Here is a 16,239-nt window from a genome sequence, read left to right as displayed (position 1 = left end):
TATGAGAATATCCAAGGAAAATCCCTTCATCAGCTTTAGCTTGAAATTTCGAAAGATTATCCTTTAGATTCATAAGAAGGCACCTGCATCCGAAAACATGAAAAAATTTCACATTAGGTTTTCTGTTATTGATGATTTCATAAGGAGTAATATTAAAATGTCGATGGATGAAAGATCTATTTTGAGTGAAACAATCAGTTGAAATTGCTTCTGCCCAAAGATATTATGGAAGATTCGCATAGGCCAGCATTGTTCGTGTAGCTTCGCATAAAGATCTATTTCTTCGTTCAACTACACTATTTTGTTGTGGTGTATATGGAGATGAGAATTATGCAAAATGTCTTTATCCACCAAGAATGAATCAAAAACATTGTTCTTAAACTCAGTTCCATGATCACTCTTTATCCTTCAAACCGTCTTTTTCAGAGTTGTTTCCTTTTGTTTGATGAAGTCAATCATGATTTGAGCAACTTCAGATTTAAGCCTGAGAAAATAAACCCACGTAAATCATGAAAAATCATCAACAATAACTAAGATGTATCGTTTATGATTTAGTGTTGAAACTGTCGAAGGACCACATAAATCAATATGTAAAAGCTCCAGTGGTTCGACAATCTTCGAATCGATAGTGATTGGATGACCTTGTTTATGTTGCTTGCCAACTTCACAAGCTGCACATAAAGAATCACTATCAAATTTAAGTACTGGTAATCCTCTTACTAAATCTTGAACAACAATTTTATTGATGTTTCGAAAGTTTAGATGAGAAAGTTGTCGATGCCATAACTAGCTTAAGTTTGAGGTAGCTTTCGAAAGAAGACAAACAGCAGGTTTGCCTACAATTGGATTGATATCCAATGTAAACATATCACCCTTCCTTTTGGATTTAAGCAAAATTTCTTTGGTTTCAACATTCGAAATGATACTCCCCTCTTCATTAAAAAGCACTTGATTGCCAGTGCCCACAACAAGTTGTGAAACACTTATCAAGTTATGTTGCAAACCTTTAATATGTGCCACCCGATTTACTATGAATTTTCCATTTGTGATTTTTCCATATCCTTTTATTTCACACTTCTGATTGTTTCCAAACATAACAACTCCTGCATTCTTCAAGCTTCGAAAGTCACGAAGATTCTCCTTTTTCCCAGTCATGTGATGAGAGCAACCACTTTCAATGTACCATTTATTATCATATTGCTTGTCACAGAGTACCTGCAATCATTGAAAGAATTTAGGTACCCAAGGCTTGGGTCCTTGGAAATTAGAAGTCAACAAAGAATTAAATGAAGAATGTTTAACCCAGTCACAAAGTTTAGTCTTGAGGCTATCAACTATGTCAACATTAACATTCAAAGGAATTGAAACATAATTTGCTATTGGTTTCGAATGATCACAGATTTTACCCTTCGCATTCTGAGACTGTGATGACACTATCTTTGTTTTGTGATTGGTTGCCAAGCTTTGATTGAGATATTCGAATCTTTTGATGAAGAGCTTCCAATTGAAGAAGTATTGACATACTTTTCATAAGCTTCGTTGATTTGTTCTTCTGAAAATTTACTTGACTAATAAACCTTGCCTCGTCCTTCGAGCCAATGATCTATATTTTTCCTTGAAGTTATGCCTTTTGCATGCAAAGCCTTTAATGTTTGTTTTTTCGTATTATTAGGAAAATTTGGTTTATGAGGAATAAAATCAACTTTTGGTTTAGTTATAAAAGATTCAGCATAAGAAGTATTCACAATGGTTTTAAAATGTTGTTTTTGAGAAAAAAAAACTTTGGAGTATTCGATTTTTCTATTACTTTATTTAAAACATTAGGCTTTGACTCATTCGAAATCTTTTGAGAGGTTTTCACCTTGTAAACAAGTTTTGGCAATTTAGCATCAGACCCTCTTTTTTTTATTGGATTAAAAATATTCTTTTTGTCTGAAAAACGTTTTGAACTCTTATACCAAACCGGTTTTGATTTCTCATGTTCCAATTTCCGATTTTCAATTGTTTGCCAAAAGATTTTCTTTCTTGCTTGTCTTTTTGAAATGTTATTTGCTTTTGAAAGTTTGACAATTTGTTCTTTGAATTCCATAGAATTAAGTTTTGATCCTTATTTAATGTCCTCAACCGAAGGCTAAATAATTTCTTTTTCGACTTTATATTTTTCAACCCATTTTCGCTTTGGTTTTTGTCTTTGAAAAACATATGAATTCTTGGTTAAATTGTTTTCAGTTGTGCTCTAATTTGCGAAAAACCCTTCTTCGGATGATTTTGTGTTATCTTGTTCTACCATTTGCTTGAATTCTGGTTTGATATTTTCGGCATTTCTAGTAGTCACAAAGACTTGGTTTGGGAAAACAACATCATCAGAACACTTGAAAATTGGATAAACCACAATATTCGTTTCTAAGAAATGAGCTCCTTTCTCAGTTAGCACTTTTTCAAACTGTTGTGTATCGCCATACACTTACTCAACAACAACTCGTGGAATTTCTTCTTCTTTTGAAACTTCCTTTTTCTTCGTATGTTTTTCTTCTTGTTCATCATCACTGTCATCGGTTTGACTGTCTTTGACTTCTACAAAGTTCTCATCACAAACTTTTGAAGTTGAGGGTTGATCATTGTCATTTTCAACCAACAATTCCTTAACCTTTTCTTTTCCTTTGAATGATGATGCAACATTTATAATAGACAACTGAGAAGAATCAACATCCTCAAGATCACTGATTTCACTAATATTATCGGAAATATCCTCAATATCAGGAAAATTTGATTATCAATCAGATGTTGAATTCTCAGTCTTTTTCAAGATGTTAATTTGTTCAGACTTGGTCAAAGTTTCATTCACAATGTTAACCAATTCATTCGAATCAAGATATTCATCTACTTTAACTATTCCATATTTATATCTATCATCTGGAACTTTGTTAAAATCAACAATTTCTTTTTCACAGTCATACGAAATGTTATTACTGTAGCTCTTTCGTATGCTAAAAAAGGCAATAATTTTCTATGTTGTTTTCTGCTAATTTCGCATGAATGATGAAGTTCAGTTAATTTTCCATACAATCGTTTAGCCGAATTACAGTAGATGTTTCTTTGGGCTAACGACAATTTTGAATCACTAGATAAATTGTCTCTATCAACCATGATATTAGTGATTTGTAGGTCTAAACACTCTATTCTAGCCTTTTTCAAATCTAATCTCTTTTGAGTCTCTAGCAATTGATCAGACAACTTCTTAGCCTCATTTCTAGCAGATATCACAATTGAATCGAAATAAGTAACAGTTTCGTCAAATGAGACTTATTCAGAATTATAAGCATGTACTGGAATATCAAAGGATTCAAGAATGTTACATACGTTTGTAGTCATTGGCAACTTGTCAGCTGTGTTCGACGCGAAGCATCTCCCATAAGCTTTGTATGTTTCCTCTTCTGAGTCTTCTTCTAGTTTTGCATACATTTCTCCATGAGTCGGATGTCTCATTTATTCATCATCTGATCCAGATGATCAGATTTGATATGTACCATCCCCTTCTTGTTCACCATGAGCAACCAATGAAAGATTCTTTGCCTTTGCACGCAGCTCTTTAATTTTCTCCACGTAGTACGCTTCATCCTTCGTCTTGTTCTTCTTCTCATCCCTCTTCCTCAACATGCAGTCATTTGCTAAATGACTAGGACCATTGTAGTAATGACAATCCAAACCAGTATCTCCCTTCAACTTTTTCTCTGTTTTTCCTTACGTAAGTTTCGTTTCTTTCTCTTCCTCTTTCTTCTTCTCATCCATAACACTCTTACTTGCGAAGGTTCCTTTTTGTATCTGATGACTTTGCCTTCAGATTGAATGGATTTTTGAAAACCTTTTTCACCCGATTGTTACAATATAAAGAAATCGCTTCATCATCAGAGTTAATGATAAACCCTTCATCATCATCAGAACCATCTTTCTCTGCTTCTCTTTCAGAAATCTTCGAAACCAATGCTGGTGGACCACCTAGGCTTGCCATTGACTCTTCAGCAATTTCATTTACTTCACTTTCGTGTGACTTTAGATGATTGTAAACATCATTCAGGGTTGACGTATCAAAGCTCTGTTGAGCTTAACCATCATGCTCACATTACGCCACTCTTTACGAAGACCCATCACAAAATCAAATTGTACTCCATGGCTGACCTGGTGATACCATATCGATTGCATCGATAGATCAATTCGTTAAGACGATCATAGTAAACTTCTATGGTTTCACCATCTTTTTGTTGAAAATCTTTTAGCTCCACCAGGCATTGTTTGACTGAAGTGATTTTAGTCTTTTCACTTCCCTGGAATTTATCCTTTAAGTTGTTCCAAATTTCCTTTGCAGTAGTACATGATCTCACATAATTGTACACCACAGGAGGGAAAGCCCCTCGCAACTCCATCATACATCTTTTCTCCAGTTGCTTAAGACGAGTGGATTGATTCTCTACCTCGGAATTTCCAGATGATGCACCGATTGGTTGAACATTTGATGGTAGATTGCGATCACTAGAAATACAGTTCCATAGCTCTTCATCCAGACCATTAAGATAATCTTGCATACGATCCGCCCATTGATCTTAATATTCAGGAATCAGCATAGGAATTTTAGTGGATGATCCTAGAAGATGAGAGAATGAAGTCATTGAATTCAAATTGAAAGTCACCATTGACGTACAGAAGAAAAAATTTGAGATTTTGAAGAAAACTTTGAGAAATTAACAACAAACTATATGATTCAAACCAGAATAACTAATAGAACACTCGATTCTAAGATTCAATAGCAGAATCGAATCACAGACAAAGATCTAATGCAAATTTTCACTTTTCACAAAAGTGGAAAAAACTTTTAAACCAGACAACTGATTTAAAAAAAAATTTAAAAAATTAAAATCAGATCAAAGAAATGATTCCTGATCCGATACCAATTTTTGTAACAAAGAATCGAGTATGAAATTAATCAGAGTATCAAATGATCAAACACTTGTTTACGAGATTAGAACACAGATGTAAATATAATTTCTGATTCAACTCTATTACGCTTCTCAATTTTTACAGAGTATAAATGAATATTCTGTAAAGACCTCGTCGCTATGACTCTAGTAAACACTCCTATTTATAGGAGAGGAAAAGCGTACAAAAAATATTTGAAGGACTAAACATTAAGTTCTGAATATAATGCCTTAGAAAAATACATTACATAACATACGAAGACATGAGACCCTTCGTATACAGACCTAAGCCCTTCGACTAATTACAACATTATTACCCTTACAGTGTCATCTTCATTTATGACATGGCCTTTCTTAACAGGGGCTTTCTTGATACGCATTGCGTGTCATTAACACGCGCGTCGTCGCGTGTCGTCTTCCTTTATGACATGGCCTTCCTTGATACGCATTACGTGTCGTAAACGCATGTCATAATTGCGCATCGTAAATGAGCGTCGTCTATAGACGACGCGCAAAAGTGCGTTGTCTCTCTTTATGATAGGGTCTTCCTTGACGCGCATTTGCGCGTCATCTGTGCCTTTTACGACGTGCAATGAGCGTCGTAAAAGGTTTTTTTTCTAGTAGTGACGACATGTGTAACCGGCTACAATTGGTCAGGGTGAGGATATGGATATGTTGCTATGCACTTTAATCCCTAAAAAAGAAAGAAATTAAGTTAAGGGATTGAATCAACCAAAACTCAAAACATTATAGGGTTACAATGCCATTTTCCCTTTATAATATTAACCTAACAAACTATTAATTTAAATAGGCAATTTCTATTTTTCTTTTAATTGACTTAACCATGTGCACAAGACTATCTGGTCGTCTACATTATACGTCAAAAAATGAATACATCGATCTGTTTAACCTTTTAAGGAGAAAAAAACAAAATGGGAGAAGTTAATAGGAAAAGTATTAAACCGAATGATGAATGGAAATCAATGATCGAAATCGGGTATGGATCTTATATTCTTATAATTTCAGTAAAATTTTACACATAAATTCTTTTCATATTCTTTCTCATTTAGTTATATTCTAACAAAAAATCACACATAACTATAGGAATAATATTACAAAAATATATGAAAACAAACTAGAAGGTAGAAAAGGTTGAGGTGTGTGTTTAACACATTTTCCTTAAAACAAATATGTCCGCTACAGGTTGTTTGTTTCCCATGAGACAACAACTTGAAGTGGTTGTTCTAAACCACCCGAACCCTCAATAGGCCTGGATTATTCCTGTAACATCCAGTTCAAGTTAAACACCATTTTGGAAATTTTTGATTACTTTTTATTTTTTAAACCCTAGTCATCACGTGACCCTACTTGGAAGAAACATGCATCTCTTTGTGACTCATGAATTGATCCCTTATTGGTCACAATGTGAGCTACAAGGAAACCCTAATGTCGGGGGATTTATTACGTATTTAAAGGAAGTGAGGGCTAGGTTAGCCCACCCTCAGCCTCAATCACCACCTAATAGTCCACTTAGAAACCTAGCACCCCATAATTGATTTTAGCTCACTTGTGGTGATTCATCGCAAAGGAAAAGAATAGGAAGCGCATCTAGTACTCTATCTCAGAATTCAAGCATCACCAACATTCATCTTCACACATTCTAGACACTTATGAGTTTCCAAGTTCAATGCTTTATAAGTTATTAAACTTCAATCTTGGTTTTTATGATGGGTTTTGAGCAAATGAACACTCATCTGCTGTATATGCAACTGTAGATGCTTTGGATCTATGTTTTCTCTAATATACATGCAAACTTTAAAGTTTCCAAAGCATCATCCTAACTATCATACTATGGAGTATTTATACTACAAAAAACTAGTTAGAAAACATACCTTTTGGAGTAGTTGAAACATTGAAGCTTTAAGACCCTAGCACTCTTAATGTGAATGCCTCAAAAGGAGCCACAAATCACGACCAACAATTGGAAGAACTAAAGAGAGGTTACTTACACTCAATTTTCGGCTAGCACTCTCGTGTTTCTTCGAGTAACTGATTTCATGCAATAGAGGGCTTCTTATATAGTGTGACTAGATTACGGTTACACCATGCAAACCCTAATGTGCCTGACTCTCCACATTCCTCATGCTCCATGGGTTTAAACCACTACAAGAAAAACAGCCTTTTACGACGCTCATTGCGCATCCTAAAAGGCTCAGACGACGCGCAAATGCGCGTCAAAGAAAGGCCCTGTCATAAAGAGAGACAACGCGCTTTTGCACGTCGTCTATAGACGATGCGCATTTACGACGCCCGTTTACGACGCGCATTTACGACGCCCATTTACGACACGCAATGCGTATCAAGGAAGGCACTGTTATAAAGGAAGACGACACGCATTCGCATGTTGTAACCTTACGACGCGCGTGTTAATGACACGCAATGCATATCAAGAAATCCCCTGTCAAGAAAGGCCATGTCATAAATGAAGATGACATACAGTTTTGCGTATCGTAATTTTAAATGTTTAAAAAAAATATTATTTATAGATTTACTTATTTTCAAATTAAATTTGTATTTTATGTTTCATAATAGAAAATAAAATATCATATACAAAAAATAGAATCCATTGCATAAATTGCATAAGCTTAATGTCATCCAAAATAAAATACCATACATAAGAACAATAATTCATTTAAAAAAGATATCACATGTCAAACAAGTTACCTAACATTACATAACAAACAACACTACATGTCAACAGTAATAACACTTAAAAATATTCTTTTTCCTGCATTTGGTGCACCCACTATTCCTATATCAACAACCAACCTTAGGTCCAATTCCAACCACCTGTAATATTGACCTTAATCAGTTCAATTGTACGTGACTAAATGACAATACTTAGATATAACTATTGTAGTGCAAAGAAAAAAAAAACATACGGGAGACTCTCCAATATGCAATGCTGGCATTGTGCGACCATGCTCTAGCAAAATATCACCTAAATGTTGCATTGCAAGCCCAGACTGCATGGCTTCTGATTGGATTTGGGTTCTCACTGTTACATCAGTAGTACAACCTTCCTTAGTGCAAAATCGGAACATTTGAACTTCTTTCTTCTGCCCAATTCTATGAGTACGATCCTGAGCTTACAAATCCACTTGTGGATTCCTACAAAATTAAATTTATATTCGAAACATCAAATAATCTTCTAGAATGTCCAGCAGCCTTGTCATCAATTATAGTGCACCACAAATTCTTTTAATATAATAAGAAATAGACTTGATTAAACCAATACTTTCATGCTGCATAACAAATATAAATATAAATGTTAAAAGTATGAACCTGTGAGAATATCAGCACCCTTGAATCACGTTCCTTCAATTTTGGAAGCAACTTATCTAGAAGCCCCATTTTTCCTATGATTATAGAAGAATGGGCATCAGGTATAATCAGGTATAATAAGACATTTCAATTTTACCAAAAGGGTTATATGCAAGGGCCTTTCAAGGTTTTCCCTTGTTTTTCTCTTGTTTTGTACATTTGGTGTGTTTCCAAGGGGTTTTTTTTAGTCTTACTTCTAGAAGCAGTCACATTCTCTATTTGATGCTCAGGACCTAAAATTCCAAGATAAAAGTGTAAACATGTATCTCAAGTTATATATGCCTTATGAACTAATACCTGAATTTTGAGGTTCTGTTTGAGTGATAAGTATGTTGACTCGAGAAGAAACTTCCATGCTCTTGTAAATTTTCACTAGGGTGTCCATGTTAGGTGCAGGACGAATCTCTGGAACAGTTAAGATTAGGTTCGTTACTAATTAGGAAACTTCAAAGGCTTTCTGTAATGCTTTTTGTTGCTGATGTCATTCCAGCTTTTGTCCTTATTGTAAAATATACTACTTTTAGTGTATCTCAAGTAATTAAAGAGTCACGTAAACAACCAAAAGCAATAAATCTATGTTTTTTTGTTAATGAACTATTAATGGTGTACCTGACTGTACCAAGTCTAGCAGTTGTGTATGTAGCTTGTCTAAGTAATTCATCAGAAAGACCGTGTTAAAAACAATTTGCTTCACAAATCAGTAGAAGAAGAATGATGAATGTAGTACTAAGGTATGATAAAAGAAATGAGAATTAGGGAAGGTGTTATGAAGAATCAGAGTAAGATCAGCCTTACAAATCTATTGAGATGCAAATGGGGGAAGATTTTGGCGGGGATTGGAATCTCTGTCCCCGCCCGACGGATACCCATTTAGTAAAACTTGTAATCAAACCAAGCCAATCACGATCTAACCAAGCTCAACTAGTATATACTTAAAATGCTCGAGAATTAAAGCGTTGTTTTCTAGTAGTGGTTATATGTAATTTTGTTGCCCAAATTACTTTAGCACCACTTTGCAATGTACACTAACGAGAATTATAAATGTTTGCGGATCAATTGCACACAACAAATAGTAAATTAATGAACTATTCTTTAGTTAGAATACAAATTTTGTTTGAATATGTAAAATGATGAAAAAGAACATTTTTACATAGTATTGGTATATTTGTTGTTTTACATAACATTTCCTCTTTTATTATTTATACTCTTATAAAATTTTATATCAAGATTCAAAGGTGGTAAAAGTGTAAAACAAGTAGTATTCGTATGTGTAGCAGCATCGATTTGAACGTTCAAAAAAGTTTTCTTTAGTATGTATGCTTTGAAGCTGCTTAGTAAGTTTATGAAAAAAATAAAAAAATAATAATAATAATATAGAATATCGGCAAAGACGCATGTAGGGAATAAACATGTTCTGGTGCTTTGTATAAGGCATAAGATGAGCAGTACAATATAAAACTTACAGATCAACTTGTTGATGCAGTTGTGATTAAGAACTTAAACAAGTATAGTCAGTCTAATTTTACTTTTTGGAAGAAACAAAACCTCCAAATCCCATCATAGCTGCAACATCAGGGTCCACCTCGATTTCCTCCTCTACTGCCTTCTCTTTCTGTTAAAAAAAACACAACACATCCTTCCTGCATTACTATTTATTTCTTATTATCTTTATTATATAACTTTTATTAAGTGGGGCCACAAAAGTTGGTGAAAATTATATTACCTTCTGTTCTTTTTTCCTTTCTCGCCTTTGACGCTTCTTTTCCTCCTCTTCTTGCTGTTGCTTTAAGATCCGGTCATCAAGATCTGTTTTTTATATAATAACATCAGCTACCAAGTCTTCACAAAATGGATCTGGGGAGGGTATTCATGTCTTTTGCACTGGTTGAATCCATCCCTATCCCTATCCTTATCCCTTTCTTTCATCACCTTTTTTGGTGGGATAGAATTGTAATTTTTTATTTTGTCTCTCATTTACATTTTTTAATAAAAGTGGGTCTGACCTTGCATTCTCTTTTTCATGATCCAACCTCTCCTGGTGGAGCTATCCCAACATAGGCACCATTTGATGTGATACCTGCAGCTGAAGCCGGAACTGCCATGGGTGGTGGCACAGGAGTTGCCACAACATGTGCCACCTGGACTGCTTGCGTGCCCTTTGGTGATTCTAAAATCCCCGATTTTAGCCCCTGTGAAGTAAAAATGATTGTGAATGAATCAAAATTAACTTGGATCTATGTCAGTGTCAGAGTAATTCATATGCAAAAATCTACCGAATAGAAAACTAAACACAACTCAAGATCTTAGCTTTGTTCCCCTTTGAATATGCGATGTCGTATTTACCTTACAACAAATTAACAATGATCTAAAAAACACTATTCTATTTAACATTTTCATCTTCCTATGCCAACAGATAATCATCTCTAACCAGTTTCAGTTTCATATTCAGATGATAAAGTAACTTCATATAATAAATAATATATATCATATATTCAGCATTAATTATATATACAATAGTTTTGTGGCTTCTGGCTGAGGTGTTGTTTGATCTTCAATAATCGGTTCACATTTCTTCTCAAAATCCCCTTCAGTTTTATTGTCAGCTTCAGGCCGTGGCAGAGGCGTAATAACTACATGTGGTGCTCGATCTGTTGGAATAGGAGCATTTGAAGCCACTATCTTTTTTTCCCTCTGGACCTGGTAGGGCAAGCCTTGCACTGCACCATTATAGATGAATGCTTCATTATTTAAACCATTAAAAATATCACACACACACACACACACACACACACATATATATATATATATATATATATATGTGTGTGTGTGTGTGTGTGTGTGGATAGATTCATGTACCTTGCAAAAGCACTGGAAATGTTTCTACATTAAGCTCTCATTGGACGTGCATTATAGCTTGGTTTACTTTTTGTGCAAAAAACCTTTCCAAATGTAATCATCTGGTAGTGTAGCTCATATCTATCAAAGAAGCACATATTAGTGATTATCTTTTTTATATTTTATGATGTATGTATAGTTACAAACTTACAATGTCAATTGATCAACTTGCACAGTCTGGGCCGAAGATATTTCTGAATGGAATGCAACACTGGATACATCTCAAGTAGATGCAGTTGTAGGGACTCTGGTAGTGGTTGCAGAGGAACCCACCCCGGTCTCACTGCTATCCTCCCAACATTTGTGTCCACCTGGAAAACGTGATATCATGAATATGTAAGAGTAAGACTTCACTAACATGTCAAATTTTATAAAGTTTCATTTTTTGAAGTTTGAACATTGACTTACACGGAAGGCAAGATGATGAAGTGTCAATAGACATTGCCTGCTTTCTCAAGCTGTCCCAGTTCATTGCTATATTTCTTTCATCCTCAGCTATCCGCTTTTTTTTTCCTTGGACGTATTTGCCCCTGCCCCACTTGTTGATTCTTTAGATCTTCTGCTTCTGAACTTGACCCTGAGCTTGATGAATTTTCCCCTGCCCCGTTTGGTGGTTCTCAAGAAACATTCAGCTCCTTTGAGTTTGCTTCAACTTTGATTCGCATTCCTTCAAGAATGACGGATTCCTGTTTTTTGGCATCATTTTCATCATGTGCAGTTGTTAGATTATCCGCTTCTAGTTTTTGGGTACCATTTTCACCATGTGCATTTGTTAGATCTTCTGCTTCTGAGTTTGACCCGACGTATTTACCCCTGCCCTACTTGATGGTTCTTAAGAAACATTCTGCTCCTTTGAATTTTCTTCAACATTTTATGATATCTTTTTCCTCTACTACTTCTAAGGGTTTTTCACATCCCCCATCTTGGAAGATAGTTTTAAGGGGGAATTTTGCTGCAAGAGCCACGAAGGCAGAACTGCATACATTATAAGAAAGACAAAGCCCATTATGTTGCTATTATTAGCAGGTTTTATTTCTAAAGGTAAATCAGACAACACAAACCTTGAAAGATGATCCGAAACATTCTATGTGAGAAATACACCAAACACCGAATCAACAATAGATCATTTCCATCTTGAAAATCGTCTATCTCCTGAAAAAGGTAAAATTTAAATAAAGTCTTTTATGAATATTTTTTATTTTAATCTGGCTATATATATATATATATATATATATATATATATATATATATATATATATATATATATATATATATATATATATATATATATATATATACCTTGAACAAGATGCATACGCGCAATGAATGAATCAGCATATCCACGAAACATTCTTCTTTCATTTTCCCACCATTTTTCTTTATCTTTTTCTAGATTCGCACCACCACCACCCTCACTCCCTTCCTTCCCCATTAGTAACCTCCAAAGCCTGTCTGTTAATTTATGGATCCAGGTCAACTTTAGGGCGTTGAATTCTTTTCTTTATAGCTTCAAATGGAACAATGGCATCACTACCTCTGTATAAAACAAGTTCATTTTCTCTTTTCTTTTTTTCATCATAGATATGCATACGCTGTAGCTTATATGTAACATATTTAACTGAAACTTCATCTTTCTCCACCCTCCATCCACTTAATGCACCCTGTTGCTATGTCAACATGTCAATGCCAATGGATATGACATTTGTTTCTTATAACATTCTTCTCTCAATCTTCATAAACTTAACTTATTGTATGTAATTTATAAACCAGTTTTTTAAACACAACTTACATTATTATTCTCCTCAGTAGTAATCTCCTCAACATCCAAACTAAATTCCAGAACAACAGATGCTGCTTTTTCTTCACTCTACATAATGATGGTGTTGTTTGTTAAATCAGTAGACATGTCCTTATCCTCCAAATACTAGCAAATAATATAAGAGAGAGAGAGAGAGAGAGAGAGAGGGAGAGAGAGAGAGAGAGAGAGAGAGAGAAGTAAGCATGAATAAGGAAGTCCTTGAGATTTATGAAATAGTAGAATTCTAGAAGAAATACCAGACTGCATCGACAATGACAACCAGCAATAAAACACAATAAACTCTCTTCTCTCTCTTTCTGCTCGTTTTTCTTTTCTTTCACATTTACTGTTCAGTCTTATCGCGCACACACACACACCATCTGGGAAGTAGGACGACATGAACGATGGTGGAGGTGATAGCCGATGGTGGCTGGTTTAGGGCTTTTAGAGAATATGAGATATTTTTGTTCAGAGAGAGAAAGTGGAATCGATGAGAATGTAAGCTTCGGTTATTGTATACCAAAAAAACCGATGTAAGCTTGAATGAAAGTAGAATCGATAGGAATGTAGAGAGCCCCAAATTGAAACCTTGTCCAATAGAATCGATTTGAGAGTGAGTGTTGGATTTATTGCTTCCCTTTCCCGGTTCGTTTACCCTTTAGTTACCCTAGTCGATCGATTCAAACTTTCACGAAAAACCCTAGGTAGCAACTGATGGAGACAAAAAGGATGGGGCGAAGGTAGGATTGGATCCAATTTCAAAGAGTAACAGCAGATTTCACTGAAAACCCTTTCCCGGTTCGCTTTCAATAAAAAACCCTAGGTAGCAACCGAGAGAGACAAGAGGGAAAGGAAGAAGCGCCGATAATCTGGGCAAGAAGGAAAAAAGAAAAAGATGTGGGATTTTTAATTTTTTAGGATTTCATTTTTTCCCCCGGATGGAACGCGCGTTCCATTAAAAATTATAAAGCAACATCTTTAGATGACACACCCTTTATTATAGGTGCCTTCCGTGTTTTTATTTTTCTTCGTTTAGACACTAATTTAAGGGAACACAATAATGCGCGACATAAATCCTTAAATTTTTTGAATAGACGACACGTTTTTAATGTCACTCCCTTTTGCATAACATAAATCAGTGAGTGTCGTTGTTTGCACATCGTAAAATGTCACACCCCCAAACCTGAACGGCGGAAACGTTCGGGGTGGATGACTTCATGTGGTAGCGTAACAAATGAATACATAGTAAAGAAAGCAATACAACCATCATATATATATATATATATATATATATATATATATATAATTAAAAGTTTACATTTGTCAAAAGTTACATGTTAAAAACCAATTACAATATGATGTCAAAATACGAGATTAAACTGGCGCCGCAGCATCCCTTCATCAAAAGCGTAATGAATACCTGAAATTACTGATTTCCTGGGACATACAAGTAATTTTTGAGACAATGTTTGTATGATATGAAATGTTTTGTCATTGTTTGTTTGTGTTTAGAAAATCCTATATTTTCTACTAGTATAAAAGTAGCCTTCACTCAAGACCAATGTTTGTTTCTAAAACTGTATGTAAGTGTAAAACAACCAATGTGTTTGAAAACCTTGTAAATCAATGCATTTTTTTATACCCCATGTGAGTTTTATAACCATACTATTGACTCGGAATGCCTATACACAACGTTCTTCAGGCGTTGGAATGTTATGACGTTTGTCACCCCAAACGGTGGACTGCAACTAACAGTCAGGGCGCGGGTCGTCAAGCCCGTATAGATCTATACACAAACACCATGATCCCCCTTCAAGGGATTCTGGTATATAATACAGGACTTGAAATGTGTACTCAATCGTACATGAAGTTAGTGTCTCACAAAACCGTGGTATAAAAATAGATCTACTTGTTAAAATGATACGTTTGTTCTTGTATACGAAAGTGACTTCTTGAAATTCATGTTTCTAGTAGTGCGTAAAACTATACCTATTATAGTTTTCTAAAAGTGTGTCTCGTTTGTTTAGAAATACCAAGAAAAGGAATCATTTGTTATGAAAGCATAGATTTTCGGTGTAGAGTCTAAGAATGATGAGTATAATCTAAGAAAGTTTAGTTTATACATGCATTACAACAAATTTATATTTCAAAAGATAGAATGCTAATTTAACATATGTTATATATATATATATATATATATATATATATATATATATATATATATATATATGAAAGTTCCTTAAAAGTTTGTAAATCGCATGTGACTTGGATATATAAAAGCATATATAAGAGTTCTTTATGTAACACACGATAATACTCGTGTGTTTTACTTGTAATCCCCCCTTGAAAGCATATAAAAGAATTTATAGAACCTTTAAAAGGTAAATTAAGGGGTATGAACTCACTTGAAAGTTTGGAGATAGCGAGATGGAAAACCGGGCAGAGTTTCATCTCGGGAAACGGATTATTCTCGGGATTCTTGGGAATCTCGGGAGTAAAATCGACCCTCGGGACTTAAGCAAAAAGACCAGAGCTTCGGGTTTGAACGGGCACGGAAAACAAGGCAATATCGTGAAAGAAAGGAGAGAAATGAGCATTTTTCTCGGAAGCCCTCGCATGCTATTTATAGGGGGCCTGAGAAGCATCGTACGCGGGGCGTACGCTCGTACGCAGCGCATACGCGTATGTCATGCATGACCAAAGCCTCAACTGCCTCGGCTTCGGATGGGACGGATCAGTCTGCCGGGTCGGATGGGACGGCGGGTCGGACGGGTCGGTCGGACGGGCGGGTCGGACGGGTCGGTAGCCTCGCATAGGGCGACGTGGACGATTCGAGGCCAAGTCCCTCAGGTACACAGGGCGTACAGGAGTACGCAACGCGTACCTCGGATGAGGACGCTGACTCCTCTTCGGATTATGCTTGAATTTTGAATTAAATAAATATATAATTTATTTAATAAACTTCAAAAATTCATATCTTCTTCATACGAACTCCGTTTTCGATGGTTTTTATATCCACGCGTAGGTGAGACTACGCTCTAAAACTTTCGTTTAGATTCCGTTGGCAAATTCCGAAATTATTTTTATTATTTATTTATTAAAATGACGTGATTAAGGAATTTCTTTTAAAAATTCATAACTTCTTTATCTGGCGTCGGTTTTTGCCAGACTTTTTACCGTTGAAATACCATT

The 16,239-nt window shown here is 35.2% G+C and overlaps 1 protein-coding gene across 6 annotated transcripts; it reads right to left on the bottom strand.

The window, feature by feature from the left end:
- Nucleotides 1-7,578: 7,578 nt before the first annotated feature.
- On the bottom strand, nt 7,579-13,960 carry LOC145031009 (uncharacterized). 6 transcript variants are annotated; one of them, XM_078979445.1, is made up of 18 exons: nt 13,305-13,960; nt 13,039-13,116; nt 12,784-12,916; nt 12,549-12,701; nt 12,311-12,401; nt 11,658-12,224; nt 11,401-11,560; nt 11,211-11,330; nt 10,867-11,071; nt 10,358-10,543; nt 10,078-10,160; nt 9,900-9,966; nt 8,964-9,002; nt 8,652-8,759; nt 8,549-8,587; nt 8,316-8,389; nt 7,913-8,141; nt 7,579-7,820 (listed from the first exon to the last, which is right to left on the bottom strand). In XM_078979445.1, exons 10-17 carry the CDS (start codon nt 10,374-10,376, stop codon nt 8,100-8,102), a joined length of 471 nt encoding a protein of 156 aa, XP_078835571.1. In that variant the 5' UTR covers nt 10,377-10,543; nt 10,867-11,071; nt 11,211-11,330; nt 11,401-11,560; nt 11,658-12,224; nt 12,311-12,401; nt 12,549-12,701; nt 12,784-12,916; nt 13,039-13,116; nt 13,305-13,960; the 3' UTR covers nt 7,579-7,820; nt 7,913-8,099. The 6 variants fall into 6 exon arrangements, with proteins under 6 accessions (XP_078835571.1, XP_078835572.1, XP_078835570.1 ...); XM_078979446.1 differs by having other exon boundaries at nt 12,784-12,910; XM_078979444.1 differs by having other exon boundaries at nt 12,549-12,916; nt 13,039-13,173.
- Nucleotides 13,961-16,239: the final 2,279 nt, after the last annotated feature.

Source organism: Lactuca saligna, chromosome 2 (assembly GCF_052625555.1).
Source record: "Lactuca saligna cultivar CGN05327 chromosome 2, ASM5262555v1, whole genome shotgun sequence".
Lineage (NCBI taxonomy): Eukaryota > Viridiplantae > Streptophyta > Magnoliopsida > Asterales > Asteraceae > Lactuca > Lactuca saligna.
This window is presented reverse-complemented; position numbering and strand designations above follow the sequence as displayed.